This window comes from Ochotona curzoniae, unplaced genomic scaffold, assembly GCF_017591425.1.
Source record: "Ochotona curzoniae isolate NIBS_2020 unplaced genomic scaffold, NIBS_Ocur_1.0 contig_2235, whole genome shotgun sequence".
Classification (NCBI taxonomy): domain Eukaryota; kingdom Metazoa; phylum Chordata; class Mammalia; order Lagomorpha; family Ochotonidae; genus Ochotona; species Ochotona curzoniae.
The window spans coordinates 2,543,256-2,565,932 of NW_024465384.1; the positions used below are offsets into that span (position 1 = coordinate 2,543,256).

Below are 22,677 nucleotides of genomic sequence, written 5' to 3' on the forward strand. Positions count from 1 at the left end.
ACAATAAAGTGACCCTTTTCCACATGTAGGAACAGAAATGTGACAGTGCTCAAGGCCAAACACCCCAGACTAAGGACAAGCTTCCAACTGACAAGGTTGCTTTAACATTCCAAGTACAAAGAGGGGGAAAAAAGTGATCAAAACCAAGGCCTTTGAAATGAGAGACACAACTTACGAACAAGAGATATTCTTCACACCCGAACCCTCTTGGTACTAAATTTTAAAATTACATATGATAAGCTTCACAATTTTATAGAAGTCTTGTCATTACTGCCAATGCTCTTCAATTTATAACAAAGGGCCAATAAGTACACCACAAACAGTGCCAGTGAAGTGAAACCTCACAACACCCCAAGTGGCGTGACACAGCGGCATCTCTCCCAGCCAGCTGCTTGCTGTCCTCCAACTTCTTAACATGCAGAATCAAGAAAAAACATACTGCACCTTGCGCAGGGGCCTGCTCCTTCACACGAGGCTGCGGCTCCCTGTCCTCTCCACTGGGGCTTGCCTTCTTCAACAGCATTTCCGGACACAACTTGAATTCCAGCTGGCGTGCTTTGTCTGTGGATACAACTACTTTAGGCTTCTCAGGCACACTTTGTTCCTTATCACTCAGCTTCCAGGGTGCGCTGTCTAGCTTGGAGAGACAAATGCTTTCCCGTTCGGTGCATTTAAAGGCAACCCTATTCAGATACAGTTTCCTTTGATCCTTCGCCTGGGAAGGTGCCAGGCTGGCTTCGGTGTCATTTGCACTGGTCAACTGGTCTAATTTGCCTTGACCCACCTCCATTCTGTCAGGCTGCTTTCCATCAGCTTTTTCTTTATTGCTCTTTGCAATGGTGTGCATCTTAGATGCCTCAGAATGGGAGCTCTTGAGGTTTTTGGTATGGCTTGCAGAAGGGTTTAAGGGCTCACTGGAAGTCAATCCGCCACTGGCCCATTTCTCCCCTGCCTTCCCACAGCTCCCTTCCTGCGCTGGAAGCTTGATAGCTGCCGTGGGCTCAGACTCGGTGGGCACGCCTGTCCCGCTGATTTCCTTGGAAGCCTTACTCGCCATTGCTTCTTTCTGCTTCCGTCTTTCTAAGTACTCTTTGGCTGTTATGACTCGCTTAGGTTTGGATGATTCAGCCTTCAAGTCTGAAGATGGAGGAGTGGGTGCTGTCTGTTCTTTAACAGCGGCGCTCTCGCACAGGCTTGATGAGGGGCCAGGTGGTGAGGGCACACTTGGGCTGCCTTTATTCTCCTCTTGCTCATCACATCTCTTTTTCTTTACCTCCATATCCACAATATTCCCTACATCTAGCTTCCTTTTTTCCAAATATTTTACTCTGGAGCCACCTGCTTTGAATTTCAATTTTGTCTTTTCTGGCGATAGTGACCGTGCGGAAACGCCACTCGGGGTACTCTGTTCTTGGCTGGTGCTAATGGTTTGTAACGTGGTTTTCGGTGCTAATGGTTTGTAACGCTTCTGCAGTTTTCCTTGAAGGGCTGTTTCACCAAATGATTTTTCTGAGTCTCTGGCCTTAAAAGTCACCACGTGGAATTTCAATTTCCGTTCCTTTTTATCCTTATCACTCAAGGCATCTGTTTTCTTATCACATTCAGGGGCACCTGGAGTGGCTAATTCTGGCTGTGTCCTCACAGAGTTGCTCTGTTTGGGCTGGGATCTGTCCTTTGTACTGGAGCTGTTACATTTAGGTGAACTCTGAGCAACTGGGCTGTGCTCCGGTCTTAATAAATTCTTCTCTTTCGTGTGAGATCTCTCTTTTGGGATGTTATCACATTTAGAGGCACCCGGAGTGGCTAATTCTGGCTGTGTCCTCAGGGAGCTACTCTGTTTGGGATGCGATCTGTCCTTCACACTGGGGCCATCACATTTAGGTGAACACTGAGCAGCCACGCCACGCTCTGTCCTTGATGAACCCTTTTTCATTTGGGTTTTATCTTTCAGGCTGCTGCTGTCCCGTCTGGAAGAACACTGAGCAGCTAACGCGTGTTCCTTTCTTAGGGAGCCTCTCTGTTTGGACTGAGATGCGCCTTTGCTACTGCTACTGTCCCATTTCGGTGAACACTGAGCAGGTAGTTCCTGCTTCAACCGGAAGGAGCTGTTCTGTTTGGACTGGGACTTGTCCTTTGTATTGGCACTGTCACCTTTGGGCAAAGAGTGACCAGATAATTCTTGCTTCGGCCTCGGGGTACAGCTGGCTTTTAACTGGGATCTATCTTTCACGTGGGAGCGATCATGCTTAGGTGGGAACTGACCCACAGTGAGCCCACACTCTGTCCTCAATGAACTCTTCTCTTTCATTCCAGAATGATCTTTGAGGCTGCTGCTCTTATACCTGGATGAACACTGACCCGGCAGTGTTTTCTCTGTGCTCAGTGAGCTGCCCTCCCTTGATGGGGGTCCACCTTTTAGATCGGTGCCATCATGCTGTGATGAAGACTCACCAGGCTGTTCTGGTGCTGGCCACGGGCAGGGACTCTGCTTCATTTGGGATGCACCTTCCGCAGTACTGCCTTGTATTTCAGGAAAGGGGTCCTTCTCTTCCAGAGGAGTCCTGGTCACCTTCGGAGAAGCGATGGAGGCCACTGCAGCAGAGGCCCCTCCACTCTGGGGATGGGTGGTGGCCTCCAGAAGACGACACTCCTCATCCTTGCTGCCTTTTTCTCCTACTGGAGCTGACTCCTTGGTGGAATTGCACTGACACTGGGGTACTCCCTCATAGACCAAGGAGAGCCAGCCCAGTGCACAGCAGTAGATGCTGTCCTTCTCTGTGTCCAGGGCCACAGAACGGTGCTGTTCTTTTGCTGGGGCTTTTGGGGAACATGGGCTCTTGACTTCCTGGACAGACTTCTCTGGCTGGGTTTCTACTAACCTGATTGCATCATCAGGCTGATCCTCATCCTCTTCAGAAAACAGTTCTTTCATCTCCTCTGAGCTTAACACTGTGATCTGTATTTGTTCTGTGGACTCCCCGGCATCACCATCGGTCTTAGCAGCAGTGCAATCTTCAGAGGTGCTAGCTGGCCCCGGTTGCTGTGCACTACATTCAGGCATGTTCGCAGCCTCAATGCCATAGGGGAACTCTCGTAGCAGTTCTGAGAGCTGGTCCTGCAGGTACAAGGCAGATGTCTGGTCATCATCCAGCTCAATATTCGGAGGATCCTGGGCAGACAAACTACTGCCTGTACTGAGTTCCTGACCACAGACCTCTTGCTCAGTGCTTCCGGCAGCTGTGCTTTCTGTTTTCTGGGCACACTCCCCACTGCTTTCCTGTGGAGCTGCTCCACTGGGTACCACGTACTCAGCAGGGGATGGTCCAAGAGGCTGTACTGGCTCTGGCGGTGTGGATTCTGGGGCAGGACCACCTGCACACTGCACCAGCACATCCTGTACATCACAGCCGTCACCTACAGCACTAGGTTCTAATTGTTCTTTTTGTTGCCTGCTACTAGTCTCTTCCTGATGGGGCTCTGCTTTCCTCACGGGGGAGCCATTGAATATCTTTGCTATTTGGGAATTGTAAGAAATATCACCTTCGACAAGGGAGCAAATGCTGTCGATCTGCAACATGGCCCTCTCCTCACTGGAAGGTGGCAAGGTCTGCTTATCACCAGCAGGGGAGCATACATCTTCTCCTGACTCATCCCTTCCCATCTTGGGATCTGGTGTGCCTTGGGAGCTCCTGGGGACTGTCAGGTTCTGCTTTTCCTTTGGAGTTAGTGGGACAACCTTGGTTGATGTCACAGTACTTGCCATGGAGCTGGCAAGATAGACTTTCAAAGCCGAGGGTGGCTGTGGGCATTCGGCCACGCGACTCTGTAAGCTACACACACTGCCTTCTTTGATGACCGGATATATGGCTTCAGGTGAAGTGTCGGCGGTCACTGCTTTCACTGACAAAGTTTTGACATCTGAAAGAATTAATGGCGTCACCACTGCAACTTGCAGTTCTGGTCCCTTCGTCACATTTATACCTGATGACTCATGATTCTGTATCACTGCTGAAACTACGTTATCTTGCAAGGAGCCAATTTCTTTATTTTGAAGATTTCCTACACCTGAACAGCCGACATAGCCTTCCGAAGTCTTTGAAATTCCAATGCCTTTTCTGTTTGTTTCTAACTCATGACATTGCTTTGCTTCAATGGTTTTTGGTGGCTGCTTTTTCCAAAGAGAAAGACAGGTTGCCAACAATTCCACAGGACACTTATTTTGCCCACATATTGCATCTGCGGAAGGCTGCTGCTCAAGGCAGAGAGAGTTCTGTGAGGAACCAGCACCTGCATTGGAAACACTTGGAATTTGTACTGTTTTCAAAGTTACCTGGTTATCAGCGACTTGGGTATCGGGATTCATTTCAGAATTGCTTGATGTTGAATCCGGAATCATTTTAGGAGCATCTTTTAATAACATACTCTCAGTCTTCTCACTTGTCGTCAGTAGATTGAGAAGCAGTTTATTTTTAACTACAAACGCCTTATAAGACATGCTCTGGGAAACAGGAATTGTTTCAGAAATGGCCGGGGTATTTTGTCCAACTGCAACAAAATTGTCTGATGGCAGCTGGCCCTTATTCAGTATTGTCTGCGTAACATCGGGATGTACTGTCTTCAAAGACGTCATGACCCTGAAATCATGAACTTGTTCCGGCGCTGGCCGCTCTTCCGCACAGGGAGCAGTCAGCGGAGCGGGGCTGAGCTGATCTAACGTCTGCCGTAGAGTCTCCTGAAGGCCGGGATTCACCTGCCAGGTTTTCAGTGTTTTCTCAGGGGGAACCACTGTTGCTGGCTGACCCTCTGTGTTTGCAGGCGCGACTGGCATAGCCTGTAAGTTGGGCTGCATGATGGCAGTTTGTTTTAAAGACAATTCAGAAGTTTCACCTGGTTCACTGCAAGAAGCATTTGTTATCTTGCTGCAACCTGCTGCCATCAAAAGGTCTTTATTAATCTTAATTTTCCTTGCAAGCTCTGAAAATTTTTTTTTAATTTCCATCAACGTTTTAATATCTCTCACTAGCTTTTCTTTTATCATGGGCGAGTCCAGCACTGCATCTGAACTTGGATTGGAAGCAGCTATCCTTTTTTCTTGATCATTCTGAGCAGGGGCCTGAACACCAGGCACGCTAGGTCCAACCGGCTCAGTGTAAGGCTGTCTCCCGTTGTTGTTCACTTTCAGGTTACAGAACTTGCCAATCATTATGTCGTTCTGACTCATGTTTTGGAAGCTGCTACACATGTCTTTCTGCACATTGGAAGGGTGTGTCTCTTGACCCTGAGGCCCTTCCAACTGTCTGCTCACCCGCTGGGCGCTGTGTGACGGCTGACCTCCGTACCTGCAGGGGTAAGCAGGCTGAACCGAAGGCTGAAGAGGGGGAGGGAGTCTGGCATTGGTCTGAACAGCACAGTGATACGACTTCGTTGCCTCCACCTGCTTGGGCTGTGATGTCAGTGAGGGATTTGGGAACATTTGAACTTGTAACGATGGGGATGGCTCAAGGCTGTGTTTCTGAACAGCAGAATCCTGTAAAAAGTTTTGTGAAGAGTAACTGAACTGCCTCGGAGGCGGCCTGTAATCCGAATGGGTCAGGTCATTGGATGTATACTGCTGCGGCCAATCAACCTGTTGCTCGGGCAAAGACTGGTTAAACCCCTGGGTTCTTTGGAAAGCGACAAGCTCTCTCAGAGAATTTGAAGGGACAGCTGGCAGTCGCACATGATAGCTGCCCGATATTGCCTGTTGGCCCTGGAGTGCGTGTACACTGGGCGCCCCCAAGCCAATGGCGGAGTGCTGGGGTGTGCTCTGCCCCACGTGAGAGGGCACAGAAGTCCTTACGGGAGGGTTTATCCAGGCACTAGGTGCAATTCCCGATGACAGTGGCGAAGTATGGCTCAGCTGCTTGGGATTTTTCATGTTTGCAAATGTCATTCTTTCTACTGAAGTCTGTGCAGTCACAACTGTCCTGTTGTACACATCAGACACAGGGACTTGACGCGTTATCTTATAGTTCCTGATATCCAGTAAAGGCTGTGACACTGGGTAGGGGTCACTGGGGTACAGGCAAGCTTCAGGATTTCCAGGGTAGCGGACAGAACTCTGGCATGTGGCCTGAAGCTGGTTCAAAGAAGACTGCTGTCCAAAAGGCTGGCTTTTAGAATACTGTGGTGGTAATGAAGCACCCTCTGGCTTAGCGTTCCAATTCATTGTTGATCTGTTATGGCAACAGCTGTTTGAAAGTCAGTTGTCAACATTGGATCTGCAAGACACAAAGATCTTTTATTGAAATGCTGTTTTACCTACACAGATTTTATAAGGAAATCAGTTACTGTGTTTGTCAAAATTCCTCAAGATTCAAGGTATGTAAGCATCACCTTTACTTCAGGAAGAAGAAAGTCAATAAAATGGACTGTGTGACAACAAGTCATCACAAACCACAGCTATCACTTGAGTAGCAATCACTTTCTGCTTGTACTTGTTCAAAGAAAATACGTATCAATTCCTTCTTGTAAAAGCAGATAGATAAGATCTTCATTCTGTTGGTTCACTCCCCACACGGCTCCAGCAGTCACAGCCATGCAGATTTGAAGCTGGGAGCCCAGAGCAGTTAACTGAACTAACTGCCTCCCAACAGCCCTTTCTGCCAGGGCGCCTTACCTGTGGAATTACAACAGGCCCAAACTGCTTTAGCATGAAGGGCAGGGTACAGGAAGCTGCTGCAGCGCCAAGTTTCTGCAAAGTTGAAACATTTAATCAATTTAGCAAGCCTGTCCACAGCTATGGGGTACTATCACCCTGATGCACTCTGTCACAATAGCTAGCCATAAACAAACACTAATCCATAAGCAAAGCCTCTTTTTAAATCAACAGGCTCAAGCCCAGCGTAATAGCATAGCAGCTTAAGTCTTTTTCTTGAAGGAGATCCCATATGGGTGCCAGTTCTAATCCTGCTGGCCCCACTTTCCATCCAGTTCACTGCTTGTGGCCTGGGAAAGCAGCTGAGGATGCAGAGGGCTGGATTGTAATGGAGCAGCAGGGATACCAACTGGCACCCATATGGCATGCTGGTGCTTGCAGACGGAGGATCAGCCTGTGCTAGCCTCATTCACACCAACACTTAACCACTCTTGAACTGAAAAAAGCTGCTTCCAGCATGGCTCTGGAGCCAGGGTTAGGGCATAATGGGTTGTGGTATGAGGTCATGTCACCATATGCGAGGCCACCATCCCAGCTGCTCAGCTTCCAATCCAACCCCGGGACAATGTGCAGGGGGCCACCACAAGGGAGACCAAGATGGAGTACCTAGCTGCTGGTTTCCTCCCGGCCTAGACCTGGCCATTGGGATGCTTCCTGGCTCCAAACCTGGCTCAGATTTGGCCACTGAAGCAGCATATCAAAGATCGCTCTATCGCTCCCTCAGAGTTCAACAAAATAAATCTTTAAAAAAAGTAAACTTTTACAGAGCAATACAACAGTAACAAAAATGAACTCAGTTACACACAAGCATGAAATTCATACAAACAGAAGACATGAGATAATAACACAGAATTCCACTGGCACATAGACACAAATATATGGGCAAGTGTGAAAGTGCCATGTACCAAATCAGAGTGCCGGACTGAGTCCCAGCTAATCTGCTTCAGGTGCAGCTTCCTGGGAACCAGCAGGACGATGGCTTCAGCGCTTGGGCCCCTGCCACCCACATGGGAGACTCAAATGGCGTTCTAGTCTTCTGGTATCAATGTGACCCACAACTGGGTACATTACCAGCCAAATTTAGGTCTAAGGCCTGAGAGGGAGCAGCTATGCCAGAGAGCAGTTTGTTTAAACTTCCTAGAAGATAGACTTTAGCACCAAATATGTGCTTCCCCAAACTGCAAGTTGGCATCTAGATGGAGGGATAGACAGGTTATCAGATGCTTCTTTATTTAAGACTTGTTTACTTGAAATGCAGATAGACAGAAGATACAGAAAGAGATCTTGCTTTTGTTGATTCAGTGAACAAGCTGACCATCTAGACCAAGTGAGCCACACAGCAGGTGGTCCCCTGATGGCAGACCTCAAGCTCCAGAGCACAACAACGGCTACTTACAGATAATGCAGGCAAAGTTTCAAAAGAAATCACACACTGTTGGGGGCACGGACAATGTCCTGCCCTAAGATGGCGCCTGGACCCTACTTCCTCTTGGAGCCTTGAAGTAAGTGTCCTGTGATTGGCCCTTTGCCCTGATTGGCATGACTTGGTGATCTTTAAGCTGACTGGATAGGATTGATATATAAGCCAGGGCTTTGGGGAGGGGAGGGGCTTCTGTGTAACGGAATTAACGGATGTAACGGTTTTAACGGAAGGTTTGAAAAAAAGCGCCTCCGAGACGCTCTCCAGTGTCGGGTAATTTCTTCCGCGGGACGGGAGACCTCGATAACAGACTGTTACCCATGTCCTTGTCCACATCTGTGAAGGCTCAGATGCGAATACTCACCTGTGGGATGGTTTTCAATTTTCGGGGGATTTGACATCCTTGTATGTGGCTACAGTTTTACTTTGAAGGGTCTGCCTGACTCTACCCTCCCTGGTGCCACTGGTTATGTCATTGAAAGAAAAGCAGCAAAAAAAAAAAAAAAAAAAAGAAGAAGCAGGAAACAAACAAGAACAGCACCTCACGTGATGCTGTTCCAACACTAAGTCCCTGAGCCAGGATGTGCTCCAACCCTGCCAAGTGGGGAATGTGGCAGAGGCCCTCACTCAACAAAGCAAGAGTAAAGACAGCTGAAGCGGGAAGCCTGGTAGGGGCTTTCCAGGATCAAAGGAAAAGGGAAACAAAGAACCCAACTTAACTCGCATGGATGTATGCACATGCAACCCTGTGACAACTCTCCTGGGCATTAAAGCTTCCAAGCAGAATCCCTTCATGTGGCCACATATGTAACCAATCAGAACTGGTACATGTGAACCTCATGAGTGAGGAAAACTGAAGCTGGCTTTTTAGAGGGTATATAACGCCCTCCTGGGTTCTGAGATCAGTCTCGGGAGGGAAGCTGGTGACTCACAACCACAGAACCAACCTGTCTGCTATCAAATGTCAATATTTTAAACCATCCTTGTGGCAGGTGATGAGCCCATCAGTCAGGACACGCATCTACCACACTGGAGTACCCGGGTTCAAGTTCCAGCTTTTGGTTTCCTGCTAGCGCAGAACCTGGGAGACAGCAGTTAATAATGGTTGCTGTCACCCATTTGGGAGACAAGGATCAAGTTTACAGCATCCAGTTTTGGTCTGCCAGCCCTGGCTGCTGTGACAATTATGAATCATCTGTAGATGGCTCCTCTCTACATGTCTGTATTCTGCCATTTTGAAAATGACCAGATGGGGCAGGCGTCATGGAGGTGGCGAGGGAAAACCAGCTCCTGTGAGCCTGTCCTCCATATGGGTGCCAGCTGCTCCACTTTGGACCCAGCTTCCTGTTAATGCATCCAGGGAAAGCAGAAGATGGTTTGTGTCCTCGCTGTCCATTTGGGACACCTGGCAAAAGCTCCCAACTTTGGCTTGGCTCAGCCCTGGCTATTGTAGCCACTTGAGGAATCAAACATAAGGTGAAAGCTATCTGTTTCTCCAACTCTTTCAAATAAATAATAAGAAACAAACCAAAATGCCGTTCCCCTGTCCTTCATTGCCGGCATCAGCCCAGCTCTGCTATATCAGCTCTTACAACAGCATACTAACCAGCCACCCCGGGTCCCAGGCCTTGCCACCTCCCTGCTGACTGCAGCTACTCTGCTGAGACCTCACAGAAACCTTCCAAGAGGAGCTACAGACGACTGCTGCCCAAACTGCTCCTGAACTTCTCTTAAGGTCTCGGCATGGCAGCAAAACCCCTGGTGACAGAGGCCTGAAGTAGACAGCCAGGGATGGGAAGGGCCCAGGAGAAAACACACCAGCTCTGCAGTTCAGAGGGACACACTTGGAGCAAAGTAATCCACTACTCAATAGCAAGACAGAGGAGTGCAAACAAAACAGGATGTGGGTTACAACTGAACACATCTAACTCAATACCAACTTGCCGGCAGCAAGAGCATCACCAGTGACTACATGGTGAGTTTGCAAAATCCTGCACAAGCATGCTAAGAGCCCAGAGGATGCCAACACCCAGATTACCTCCCCTCACGGACAACCCTTATTAATGACCCTCGCTCACAACAAACCTCACTTCTTTGCTTGCCCTTCCTTGTGGGTGCTCTTGATCTCTCTGTACAAGTCTGTCTTCCCAACTAAAATAAATCTTAAATAAATAAGGGTGCTGGTTCGTATCCCAGCTGCTCCACTTCACTCCCAGCTCCCTGCTTGTGGCCTGGGAAAGCAGTCAAGGATGGCCCAAAGCCTTGGGACCCTGCACCAGCATGGCAGACCTGGAAGAAGTTCCTGGCTTCTGGCTTTGGATTGGCTCAGCTCCAGCCGTTGCGGCCACTTGGGGAGTGAACCAGCGGATGGTTCACTTTGAAGATTTATTTATTTTTATTTCAAAGAAAATAAAAATACAGACAGTCAGAACCACAGACACATGCATTATACCAAAAAATATTCTAAAAAAAAGATTTTCAAATTGTTGTTTCATGAAATTAACCTTCAATTCCCCTTTTTCCATACTGTCTGAGGCATCAGCATTCATTCCCTATATTTCGCATGCCCAGTGTGTTTGGAATGCCAGCCCAGAGTCCGAAGACCTGGTTTGGTTCATGGTGTTCCCAGAACTCTTCTGACACATGGTCAACAAATATCTGCTTGATGAATCAACTCGGCAGCTTTTTCTTCCACTGAACTTCTGAATGCTTACTCATGTTGCTTTCAACATTTAAGAGTCAACAGACAATATTCTTTGAATAGTTACAATGGCTTACATAAATCTTTTTAACAAAACTTATAAGTCCTCAGAACACGTAAATCACAAGCACAAATACCCTCGTGCGTGCCTGGGTTTGGCTCCAGATGTCAAGCTTCTCCTGATGCAGACAGTGCAGTACCAACGGGTGATGAGCAGAGATTCAGCATCTTGCCATCCACTTGGGAGACCCCAAGTGCCTGTCTTCTCACCTTGGCTTGGCTAACCCTTATTTGCAGCTGCCATTTGGAAAGTGAACCAGCACACCAAGGATCCCTTCATATCTCCCTCTCCTGTGTTACTTAGACTATTGAATAATAATTTTTTAAAATTATGTAAAAAAAAAAAAAAAACCTATTGGAAACTCTTTTGGGGGGAGGAAGGAGTACCGGGACCCAAACCAGTGCCCATATGGGATCCCTGCACGGAGCGTGCAAGGCAAAGCCTTTAGCTACTAGGCCACCACACCGGGCCCCAGAAACTCTTTTATGCATTGTGCTAATCAGTTACTTGTGGTAGATGTGGCAGGAAGGAAGACAAATCTAAGGTTATGTTTTGTTATCTGTAGAACTTTTTGTTTCACAAGTTTACTGTTTGTTTATTTTGAAAGAAAGAGAAACCAGGCAAAGAGAAAGATCCAACTGTTGGCTGTCTCCCCTAAATTGCTGGGCCAGGCAGAAGCTGGGAGCTATAGTCTTCCACGGGAGGTTCCAGGAACCCAGAAACCTGGGTCAGCTTTATCTCTGCCACCCTGGGTACATTAGCAGGGAGTGAGAACTTCTGGCACTCCAAGAGGGATGTTGAGGTCTCCCTTGGCAACAAAATCCACCAAGCCACCAAGTGGGCATCTATCAAAACTTGATTTAAAAAAAAAAACCACAAAACCCATCTTTTGGCTTAACAATTTTGTAACTTAAACCTAATATTATTCTTGCTATTGCTTCTTATAAAAATAGGAAAAACCAACTCACTAAAAAAGCCAAAGTGCAGGAAGTGAGGAAGTCTAAGCTGCCAGTTCCAAAGCTGATGGGAGAGGGGGGTGAATGAGAGGGAAAAGAATGGCTGCAAGGACATGGTAAATGCAACTATTGATAATGGCACCTTAGGTCTCAAGGCAAGACAGAGAAGGGCTGAGCGTGGAAGTTGACAAAGGAGACAGGTTATATCATGGAGAGTGAGAGATCGTGCCAGATACAAGTGTAGAGAGGAATCTGCGGTGCCAAGCTTTACTACAGCAGCTCCCACTACACTGTACTGTCTGGTTCAAGCCAAAGTTCTTAAGCTCTCAGACACTGAGAGCAGTTAACTGAACTGCCTCCCAACTGCCCTGATTTCCCACCAGTGGGCCTGGCCTCTTGCATTCCAACGGGCACAACTGTCACAATCCAATGTGCCCAACCGCCCACTGGCCCAACTGACTTCTCACAGCAGTTTGTGCGGGAGGAGGCAGGAAGAGCAGGGAATGTGGAGCCATGGAGCCCCAGGTTTCCATGCAATTGAAACATGGCAGCTGTCCTAGTGAGCTTGCCAACCGCTATGGTGGGCTATCACCCAGCTGTACCCTGTCACACTTCCCACTAGTGTTTTAACACTTCAAATTGTTGACTTGGACTCATATCCAGGAACACCCTAATCCGGTTGGTACAATCTTTTGTTTACTCTGATTTCCATATATATATATGTATTAATTATTATTATTATTAAAAATGCAGATTTACAGAGGAGAGACAAGATCTGCCAAATGCTGGTTCACTCCCTCAATGGCCACAACAGCAGTTGAGCTCACCAGAAGCCAGGCATCTCCCAAACGGTTGTGCAGGGTCCCAAGGCTTTGGGCCATCCTTGATAGCTTTTTTCCTATAGAAGGGAGCTGAAGGCAAGTGGAGCACCATGACATGAACTGGCATCCACATGGGTTGCTGGCAGTTGCAAGGTGAGGATTTAAACACTGAGCCATAGCACTGGGCCCAGTTGGGCTTCTTCTGCCTGACACCTGGTGCAGTCCCTCATTCCTCCAAGCTGAAAAGGACCATAGGAGCTACTGAGAACCTTCCCGAGTGGGCTGGTGAGTACAAAACACAGGGTCAAGGAGAGATATCAGTGCCTGTGGATTCTCAGAAAACGAAAGGTTTTGAGTTTTCCAAGTGTACAGGTCAGGAGAAAGGGGCATAAACCATGAAAGGCAAGACTCTGGAGGGATACTGGGTGGTGGCGGTGAGCCTGGCAGAGAGAAAGAACAGCAGTGGTGCAGCTGGATGGAGCAGGCCTTATTGGTACCTTGGTAGCACTTGCAGCATCTGGTGCCAAGGGGGCTATCAGACCTGGAGGGGCATCAGGGTGAGGAGGGCTTACCAGCCCTCAGGAAGCCCATTGAGAGTTGTACAGTGGGGACAGGCCCTCCTCTTCCAGCACTTCAGGAGTCTTCTGTTGAGTTGGGTGGGCTACAAGGACTCAGGTGCTGCACCAAAGGGGGAAACAAGGTTGAGTCTCCAATAATTGGACAGATCTCAAGAGATCGGGAATCACCCATCATGACACATCAGACAGGTAGGTCGAGCAGTTTGATGGCTATCGAACATTATATTTAGGCCAAGCCAATTCACAAAGGGCATGCAGTGTGTCCTCAGGGAGAGCTACTCCTTAGTCACTCTCATTAGACTCAAAAGCTTGCTGAAAATGCTGTAACATACAATTTAAAGGAGTTTTTTACTTTGTCTCATGTTCAGACAAAATGAAAATCAGAACAAAACACTAAGACAGCAAATCACTCAGAAATTGGAGGTCTCCACACTCAAGAGTCCAGAGCCAGACCTAGTGAACCGTGATGGCGGCTCAATATGGACCCTGGCTCAAAGAGCCATGCTGTGTCCGGCCTTCTTGGTGTTCCAGATGAGTACTCCAACGGAAACAGATGGTGAGAAATCCACTTATGCATAAACTCACCTGCAACCTGTCATCCAAACAATTCCTCGGAAAGGTTGGTGCAAATCCAACAAGCCAGGAAGCTGGGATGGGCTGCTGGGGCAGTGTACAAGTCCTTATGGTGGCCTCCCCAGACAGCCAGGCTCCCGAGTGTGCAGTAATTACCGCCATCTGACCATGACCCCAGTCTCGCTGAGGCCTCCACAAAGTCGTGGAGAGTGAGAGGTCATGCCAGACACAAGTGTAGAGAGGAATCTGCGGTGCCAAGCTTTCCTACAGCAGCTCCCACTACACTGTACTGTCTGGCTCAAGCCAAAGTTCTTAAGCTCTCAGACACTGAGAGCAGTTAACTGAACTGCCTCCCAACTGCCCTGATTTCCCACCAGTGGGCCTGGCCTCTTGCATTCCAACGGGCACAACTGTCACAATCCAATGTGCCCAACCGCCCACTGGCCCAACTGACTTCTCACAGCAGTTTGTGTGGGAGGAGGCAGGAAGAGCAGGGAATGTGGAGCCATGGAGCCCCAGGTTTCCATGCAATTGAAACATGCAGTCATCCTGGCAAGCCTGCCCATGACTACAGCAGGTTATCACCCAGCTGCACTCCACTGTAAGAGCTAATTGGGAAGCTCAGAAAAATTCCAAAATCCCATACTTAAGTTCTTTGAGCAGCTAAGCAGCTTAACTCCAAAAAATTTAAAAGCTCAGCAGCTATAATTACCTAATGAATAATTTATGATTAAACACTGCAAACTTGAGAGAAAGCTACCCTTAGTCGTTATCCGTATGCAGCAGCTGATGGCCAGACAACCTGTATTGAGGATGATGTGGGAGCCACACCACGGCCACTCACCAACGCCCAGGAGGCCTTAAGTCTGAGCCAGAGGCAGCTGCATGTGGGTCTGCTGGCCAGTTTCCACCCTCTAAGACATGTACTTTCCTTTCCTGACAAATATCCTTGCTATTACAGTTAGTGTCTTGTGGAAGTCACTGTCTCAGACATAAAGCAAGCTGGTCCCTGACTTCCTACTCTGGACTCTAATTATCAAGTATTATATGGCAACACAGTACAAAATTTGCATGAAACAAATTTCTTGAGACAACATTGATGAAAACTGATTTAAGGACAAATGAACTTTGTATTACTGATAAAGAGTTGGGTGCCCTGGGGGCAGTTGTTCCTGCCATAGGTGAAGTCTGCGCTGGGGACACTCACGCCACACATCAGAGGGTACAGTTTTGAGTTCCCAGTAGCCCTTTCTCACTTCCTGCTAATTCACACGCTGGGAGGCAAAGACAAAAGCTCAAGCACCTGAATGCCTGCCACACAAGCCAGTTGATCTCCAGGGAGTCCAGGCTCCTGCATGCAGCCCAGCCCCATCCCAGCTACTGCAGAGTTTGGGGAAGTGAACCAGCAGATGAGAGCACTCTTCCTTTCACTGAAGTCAACCAGCAGACAGAAAACTGATCTCTTCTTTCTGTTTCCCAGATAAATCTAACGCATTCTGTAAAAGTGTGTTTTTATAAGTACGGGCACCAGGTAGGGGGAGAGAGAATCTGAAAGCACCGCTGAGCACAGTTAGCTTCCTTCTCAGCGGGCATGACAGAAAAAAAGCTCACGTGGCACACTAGGGAAAGTTGGTATAGGGTCGGGGCCACAAACTTCTACCAGCAAGGGAAGATCAGGCTATGGGAGAGCAGCTGGAGTGAGAGATTGTGTGGTGACAGTGTGTGAAGCTGGATGTTACTGGCACATTTATTTGCCACAAGCAATGTAAGGTTGTCCTGACAACAGTCACCAAAAAACCCAGGTGCATAGGATGTGGAAGCTCAGCTTCAGCCAAGACTAAAGACCCACAAACTCTACCAACTCTTCCAAAATAGACAGCACATAAACTTTCATACTCAGGTACAGAAAGCACAATGAAACTACTGTGTTAATACAAGTAAAATTTAATGATATAGGTTCACAAAAACATGGAGGGAGAGAAACATCAAGAGTTAAGGAGGGATGGAGGAACAAAATATCACCTAGCTAAGAACTTTATCATTTAGCAATGAATCTATTAAAAAATAAAAATAAATTTTGCAAAAAGAATATAGATGCAAAAATTTAAAAAAATCCCTCCAAACAGCAGATTAAAATAATTATATGCCACAATCAAGTGTAATTTATCCCAGGAATACAAGGGCTGACTTCCCACCTAAAAAAGTTAATATAGAATAAAGCACAACAGCAACAAAATGCCCAGAGGATCTTCACAATCGATACAGAAAAGCATGACAAAATTCCAACAATTTTTGGTGCCAAAAGCATAATACGTATTGCTTCTCAACCTTCTGGCTAAGATCAAGTGTAAAAACAAAAAAATATTATTTGGGAATTAGCTTAGAATAAAGCACAATAATAGGGCAGAGAAAAACCTAGAGCAGGGGCCAGCACAGTAGCCCAGCAGCTGAAGTCCTTGCCTTGCACACCTGGGATTCCATATGGGTGGAGGTTCTAATCGTGGTGGCCCCACTTCCCATCCAGATCCCTGCTTGTGGCTTGGGAAAGCAGCCGAGGACTGTCCAAACCTTAAGACCCTGCAACCTGTGTGGGAGACCTGGAAGAGGCTCCTGGCTTCAGATTGGCTCAGCTTCAGCTGTTGCGGCCACTTGGGCAGTGCATCAGTAGATGGAAGATCTTCCTCTCTGTCTCCTCTCTTTGTATATGACTTTCCAAACATAAATAAATAAATAAATAAATAAATCTTACACACACACACACACACACAAAAAGGAATAGCTTACTTGCTTAAACTTGATTTCCAGTATGCATTCCGGGCAAGGTCACCTGGCACTGTCATCACAGACCGAAGAAAGTCAACTGCCAGGAAATCAGTGTAAGGGCCCGGCAATGTGGAAACCTGCTGCATCCCATTCAGGAGCACAGGCTCCAATTCCAGTTGCTCCACTTTCCACCCAGCTCCCTACTAATGTGCCCAGGCAAGCAGCAAAACATGGCCCAAGTGTTTGGGCTCCCATCAGCCATGATGGAGAGCTTGATGTACTTTCAGGCTCCTGGCTTCAGCTTGTCCTCACTCTGGCTCTTGGGGCCATTTGAAAGCCAACAAACTGATGAAAAGATCTTTTTCTATGTATTTTCTCTTTCACTCTTTCAGCTAAACAAGTCTTTGAAACAAAACAAAACCAGAAACCAGCCTGAGTCAGAATCCAAGCACACAATGAAAACGTGTGAACTTATTTAAATAAGAATAGCCACCCATCCCACTTTACTTTCCCTACTTTGGTTCTTGCTTTTGTCGTTTCAGTGTATTCATCCAGAAGGTAGAGCAACACAGAGAAAGGCCTTCCATCCACTAGTCTACTCCTAACCAAGGCTGTGCCAGCAAGACGGGAGCCAAAAATGCCACTAGTATGGCCTGGTTAGGTGGTTGAGCCATCAGCTGATGCCTCATTAGCAGGAAGTTGGACTGGAAGTGTAGGTATGACCAAAGCCCAGGCAATACAATATGCAATGCAAGAGTCCCAAGTACTGGTACAACCCAATGTGCCATTATACCCACCTGAGTCTTCCTCTTTTTCTATATCCAACTCCACTCATGCTGGTTACACAAGCCCTGGCAAACTGCTTCTCAGAGAGGCAGTTACCTCAGAAGGTACCTTCTCACTGTCCGTTAACAAGTACATGCAGCAGGAACAGGTTGCCTAGAACGGGGACTTGTATTTTCAAAGATGAAATGGAGTAATCAAGCTAAGCCCCATGACATCACAGAAGGGTGTAACAATCACAAAGAACCACTCAGTTCCAAGAAGCACCCGTGCGAGATATCAAACAGAACAGACTCCTGGGCTTACAGATAAGCAAACAACTCCGTTCTAGCTGGCCTCAAAATAAAGTTGCTCTGGCTCTGTGCTGGGCAATGTGGTCCCCAGCTACTATGAACACTGTACCTCCACAAGACAGTGTGGAAGAGTGTAATCTCAAGGAACCTGACATCCACCTGCCGGGTGAGCCCAGCATCCCAAACAGACTCCATTCTTCTACTTTCTCTTATCTCTCATGACATGAGTAACATACATTACTGAATAACTAGCAATTTTCTACGACTGATTTTTGCTTTTGGCAAATATGACACTGTGGAAAGACAAATGTGTGCAGTTTTACTTCTTGGTGAACAACATCTGCCAGGGATACACCCTCGGCTCAGAACAACAAAGCCTTCCTTTGATCAACTCCTGCTTGAGGCATACTATTCTGCAAAACCCAAGGTGAAACATCTTACATCTGCTAAGGCAACTAGAAACAAAAAAACAACTTCCAGCTCCCGGCATGGTTAATCTACTACCTACAATGCCGGTATCCCATAGAGGCACTGGTTCAAGTCCTGGCAGTTACACTTCCAATCCAGCTCCCTGCACCCATGTGGGAGGCATAGGAGAAGCTCCTGGTTTCAATCTAGCCTAGCCAAAAAGCCATTACAGCCATCTGGCAAGTGGAACCAGTTAACTGGAGAAGACCTCTTTTCTGCCTCTTTTAGTCTCTCTGTAACTCTGCCTTTCAAATAAATCAATAAACCTTGTTTTTAAAAGTTTTAAACGAAAAAACAAAATATATAAATAACATCAACACAGCCAGCTAAATGGACGGATCTACTTAATCTGTGGTTGAGAAAAGCAAAAGGGTTTCTAGAGGCTGACACTGTGATGCTGCAGTAAAGTCGGGCTATGTAGTGCTGGTACCCAACATGACGCCCCTAGTAAAGCAGCAGGGGATGGCCCAAGTTACGGGGCCCCTACACCCCTCTAAGAGGTGGAAGAAGCAGCTCCTGGCTCCGAGCACCGCAGCAGCTTAGCTGTTGTGAACCAGAAGAAGCTAGCTCTGCCTCTAACCCTCCCCATCTAAATCTGCCTAAATCAATGTTAAAAGAAAGAAAAAAAAAAAAAAAAACTCCAACCTGAAAGGGACATCCAGGAATAACCCATAGCTAACACACTTCATAGTCCACGGGCATGATTTCCCTCTAGACATCAAGAACAGAACAAGACCACCCACCTTTGCCACTTTCATTCTGCATTGTACTGGAGGAGACTCAAGCATAGCAGTCACACCAAGATGTGGACATCCAACAGGCAATGAAATAAAACTATCCATACATCATATGATCTCATACGTATCTATACATGATCTGATCCCATTCATGGGCTACCAGGAATCACACAAACAAATAACCCAATGTGACAAAACCAATAAACTGCTGTGGCTTAGGCTGCATAGTACAAAAAAAAAAAAAAATCAATATACAAAATCCACCTGGATTTCTGTACAAAATGAACAACAGCACTAACACCAAAAAGAATAAATCACTTAGGAATTAATTTAACAAAAGTGAAATATCTGAACAGCACAAAATATTGCTGAAAGACACAAAAGACTAAGTGACAACAATTGCAACCATGGATTAAAAGGCTTACTACCATTAAGAGGGCAATGTTAGGACTTGCTAGGTCACTGAGACACAAAGTAACTTCAAATCTGCACCTGGAAATGACATGGTGGATTTTATTGCCGGGAATCGCTCTGAGACTAACTTACATGGTAAACAACACACATCAAGGGGGTCTGACCTACCCAAGACTACCCTCCACCCAGAAGGCATAGTCTGTATTCAAGCCCCCTCCCCTGCCCAGGCGGGCTACACCTCTCTTCACATTCCCAGCACCCCTGCCCCACTTGGTGTGCAAACCTAAAGCTTATTTCTCTTGCCATGATTTCCTGTTTGCGTAGTTAATCACCTTGTCACCATGTTGGGACATGTAAAATTCTAAAACCTAACAAGTCAACACTCCCAAAAACAAACTATAGATTCAAGGCAGCCTTATTCAAAACAAAACAAAAAAACCACCCTAATGTCTTTCCAGAGAGGAAGACTGTGAGTGCAAAGTTCAATGCAACAGACTGAGAAGCAACAACCACCTCTCCAAAGGAAGGTCAGAGGAGTCACTTCCCGGCTCAAAAGTTTGTGCTACTTATACTACAGTACACACTGATGGGGAGGGGCGCAGTGTCGTAGCACAACAGGTTAAGGCATAGACTGGGACACCCCCAAATCCACTTGGAAATATTGGTTCAAGTCCTGGCTGCTCCACTTCTGATCCAACTTCCTGCTACTGGACCCAGCAAGGCAACAGATGATGGCCCAATCACTTGAATTCCGGCCACCCAGACCTGGTTGCTGTGGCCACTTAGAAGTCAGTTAGTACAGGGAAGCTCTCTTTGTTACTGTACCTTTAAAATAAATCTTAAAAACACATACACTGATTAATGAAACAGAACTGAGACATAGGCTCACATTTATGGTCAAAAGAGAATGAGACCAGCTTTATGGGACAGCAGGTTAAGTCACTGCCTGTGGCTCCAGCATCCCACACAGGCAGTGCTCCCCTTCATTACAGCTCCCTGATAAAACATTACAGTGAGCAATGGAAGATGGCTCAAGTGCTAGGGCTCCTGTACCCATGAAGGAGACCAGGACAGAGTATCAGGCTTCAGCCCAGCTAGCATCAACCAGGGAGACATTTAGGAATGAACCAGCACATGGAAGCTCACCCTTTGATTCTCTCCCCTACCTCCCCACCTTGAACCCTCTCTGTAACTTCATATCAACCTTTAAAACATGTAAGAGGCTATTTTAAATAGTAGGGGAGGGCACAGGGCAATAGCCTAGTGGCTAAACCCTTGCCTTACGTGGGTTGGGATCCCATATGGGCACTGCCTTGTGTCCTAGCTGCTCCTCTTCCTTTCCAGCTCTGAGCTTGTGGCCTCAAGCAGTAGAGGACGGCCCAAAGCCTTGGGACCCTGCACCCACATGTGAAATCGGGAAGAAGTTCCTGTCTCCTGGCTTCACCTCTTACTACTATGGCCACTTAGGGAGTGAAGCAGTGGATAAAAGATCTATCTCCTTCTCTCTGTATATTTGCATTTCCAATAAAAAATAAGACAAATAAGAAAAAAAAAAAACCCACTGAATTTAAAAAACCATTTTATTTTTTTATTAGAAAGTTTACAGAAAATCTTCCATCTAATGGTTCACTCCCCAAATGGCTGCAACAGCCAGAACCGAGCTGATCTGAAACCAGGAGCCCTCATCCAGGTCTCCCATGTGTGCAGGGTCCCAAGGCTTTGGGCCATCCTCCACTGCTTTCCCAGGCCACAAGCTCGGAGCTGGTTGGGAAGTGGGGCAGCTGGGACATAAACTAACACCCATAAGAAGGGAAAGAGGGAAAGGAGAGGAAGGGGAGGGGCGGGGAGGGGAGGGGAAGGAGAGACAAGGAGACAAAGAGGGAGGGAGGGAGGGAGGGAGGAAGGAAGGAAGGAAGGAAGGAAGAAAAAAAAAAGCAAGCAAGCAAGCCTGGTGCCGTGGTCTAGTGGCTAAAGTCCTCACCTTGAATGTGCCGGGATCCCATATGGGCACCATGGGCACCTGTTCTAATCCCGGCAGCTCTACTTCCCATCCAGCTCCCTGCTTGTGGCCTGGAAAAACAGTCGAGGACGGCCTAAAGCCTTGGAACCCTGAACCAGCTGGTAGGCTCAGAAGAGGATCCTGCCTCCTGGCTCCGGATCAGCACAGCACCGGCCATTACACTCACTTGGGAAATGAACCATTGGATGGAAGATCTTCCCCTGTCTCTCCTCCTCTCTGTATATCTGACTTTACAATAAAAACAAATAAACTTAAAAAAAAAGAAAAGAAAAAAGAAAACAAGAAAGAAAAAGTAATAGATAAGGGAGCTTTAGGGACTTCCTTGCTGAACTGCTGCTTAACTGGTAAGTGTGAAAGCTGGGACTGGAAGGGGGGTGGGCCACTCTGGAGACCGGCCAGGATGAGCTAGGCTGCCTAACCCACTGGCATGCAGGAGAACCAGAATGGGTGTGGGCTAGCTGGGTTAGGCCACAACACCACTGGCAAGTAGGACTGGATGTGAGCCCTATCAGGATATGCCACAGTGCCAAGATCAAGGGCTGGGGACTGGCCTCAAAGGGAAACTCTGGGCATTTTCGTGCTGTGCTACAGTTCCTGCTGTTGAGCGTGAGCACCAGGGCTGATGGTGGGCCAAGCTGATCAAGGTAGTAGAATACATACTGGCTGGCTGGAGGGGCAGGGCAGCCTGAGCACTCCTGAGTGTGCACAAGACTCAGATGGGATGCACAATGATCTGGACTAGGGCACAGTACATGCCAGAACATGCAAAAATCGGGGGTAAGAGACAAGATGGGGGTCACCCCAACTAGGCCAGGGGCACCTGCTATTGTATTTGCAGATGTGGCCAGTGTTGGGCTGGGTTGGGCAAGGCTACAACACCTATCAGTACACGTGAGATAGGTCTAGAGGGGCAACTAACGAAGCAACTTGCATCCACTAGTACACGCACTGGCTGATATAGGTGACAGACCAAATCTGACCTTATACTGGCTGGCACACCCAAAAGTCTTTGGTCATCCCAGGCAAGGTTTCTTGGGGAACATTACTGCTGGATTAAACTTTGGAATTAAACTTTGGAGTAGTCCAACCTTGGAAGTGCATGTACCAGGACTGGGCCTCCTCAGCTGCTGATGTCTATGCAGTAGACAGCAAGCTCAGATGTACACAGGGGTCAGCAGAGGACACCAACTGTCTCCTTAGAGGATGGAAAGCACAATAGCTGCACAGTTCTCCCAGTCAACCTTTGCAGCATGTTCCTGGGTCTGTGGATGTACTAAGCTGGACTTAGTCAGCAAGTAGATCTCTTGAGACTTTCTCATCTCGGGTGCAACAAAGCCAACATCAGCTCAGAACTACCAAAACCACTCAAGTAACACCCTCGGAACAGTGATT

At 47.4% G+C, this 22,677-nt stretch overlaps 1 protein-coding gene across 5 annotated transcripts in view; it reads right to left on the minus strand.

Moving 5' to 3' along the window:
- RESF1 (retroelement silencing factor 1) overlaps positions 1–22,677 on the minus strand; it is a 30,914-nt gene that overhangs the window by 2,601 nt on the left and 5,636 nt on the right. For 2 of the 5 annotated variants that reach the window (XM_040972218.1, XM_040972219.1), the window contains one exon: positions 445–6,260. The exons of 1 other annotated variant lie outside the window; for it this stretch is intronic. In XM_040972218.1, the coding sequence (XP_040828152.1) occupies positions 445–6,208 (5,764 nt within the window). In that variant the 5' untranslated portion in view covers positions 6,209–6,260. Of the gene's footprint in view, positions 1–444; positions 6,261–6,658; positions 6,734–12,662; positions 13,556–22,677 lie in introns of all 5 variants that reach the window. 2 more of the 5 variants (XM_040972216.1, XM_040972217.1) reach the window with 2 other exon arrangements.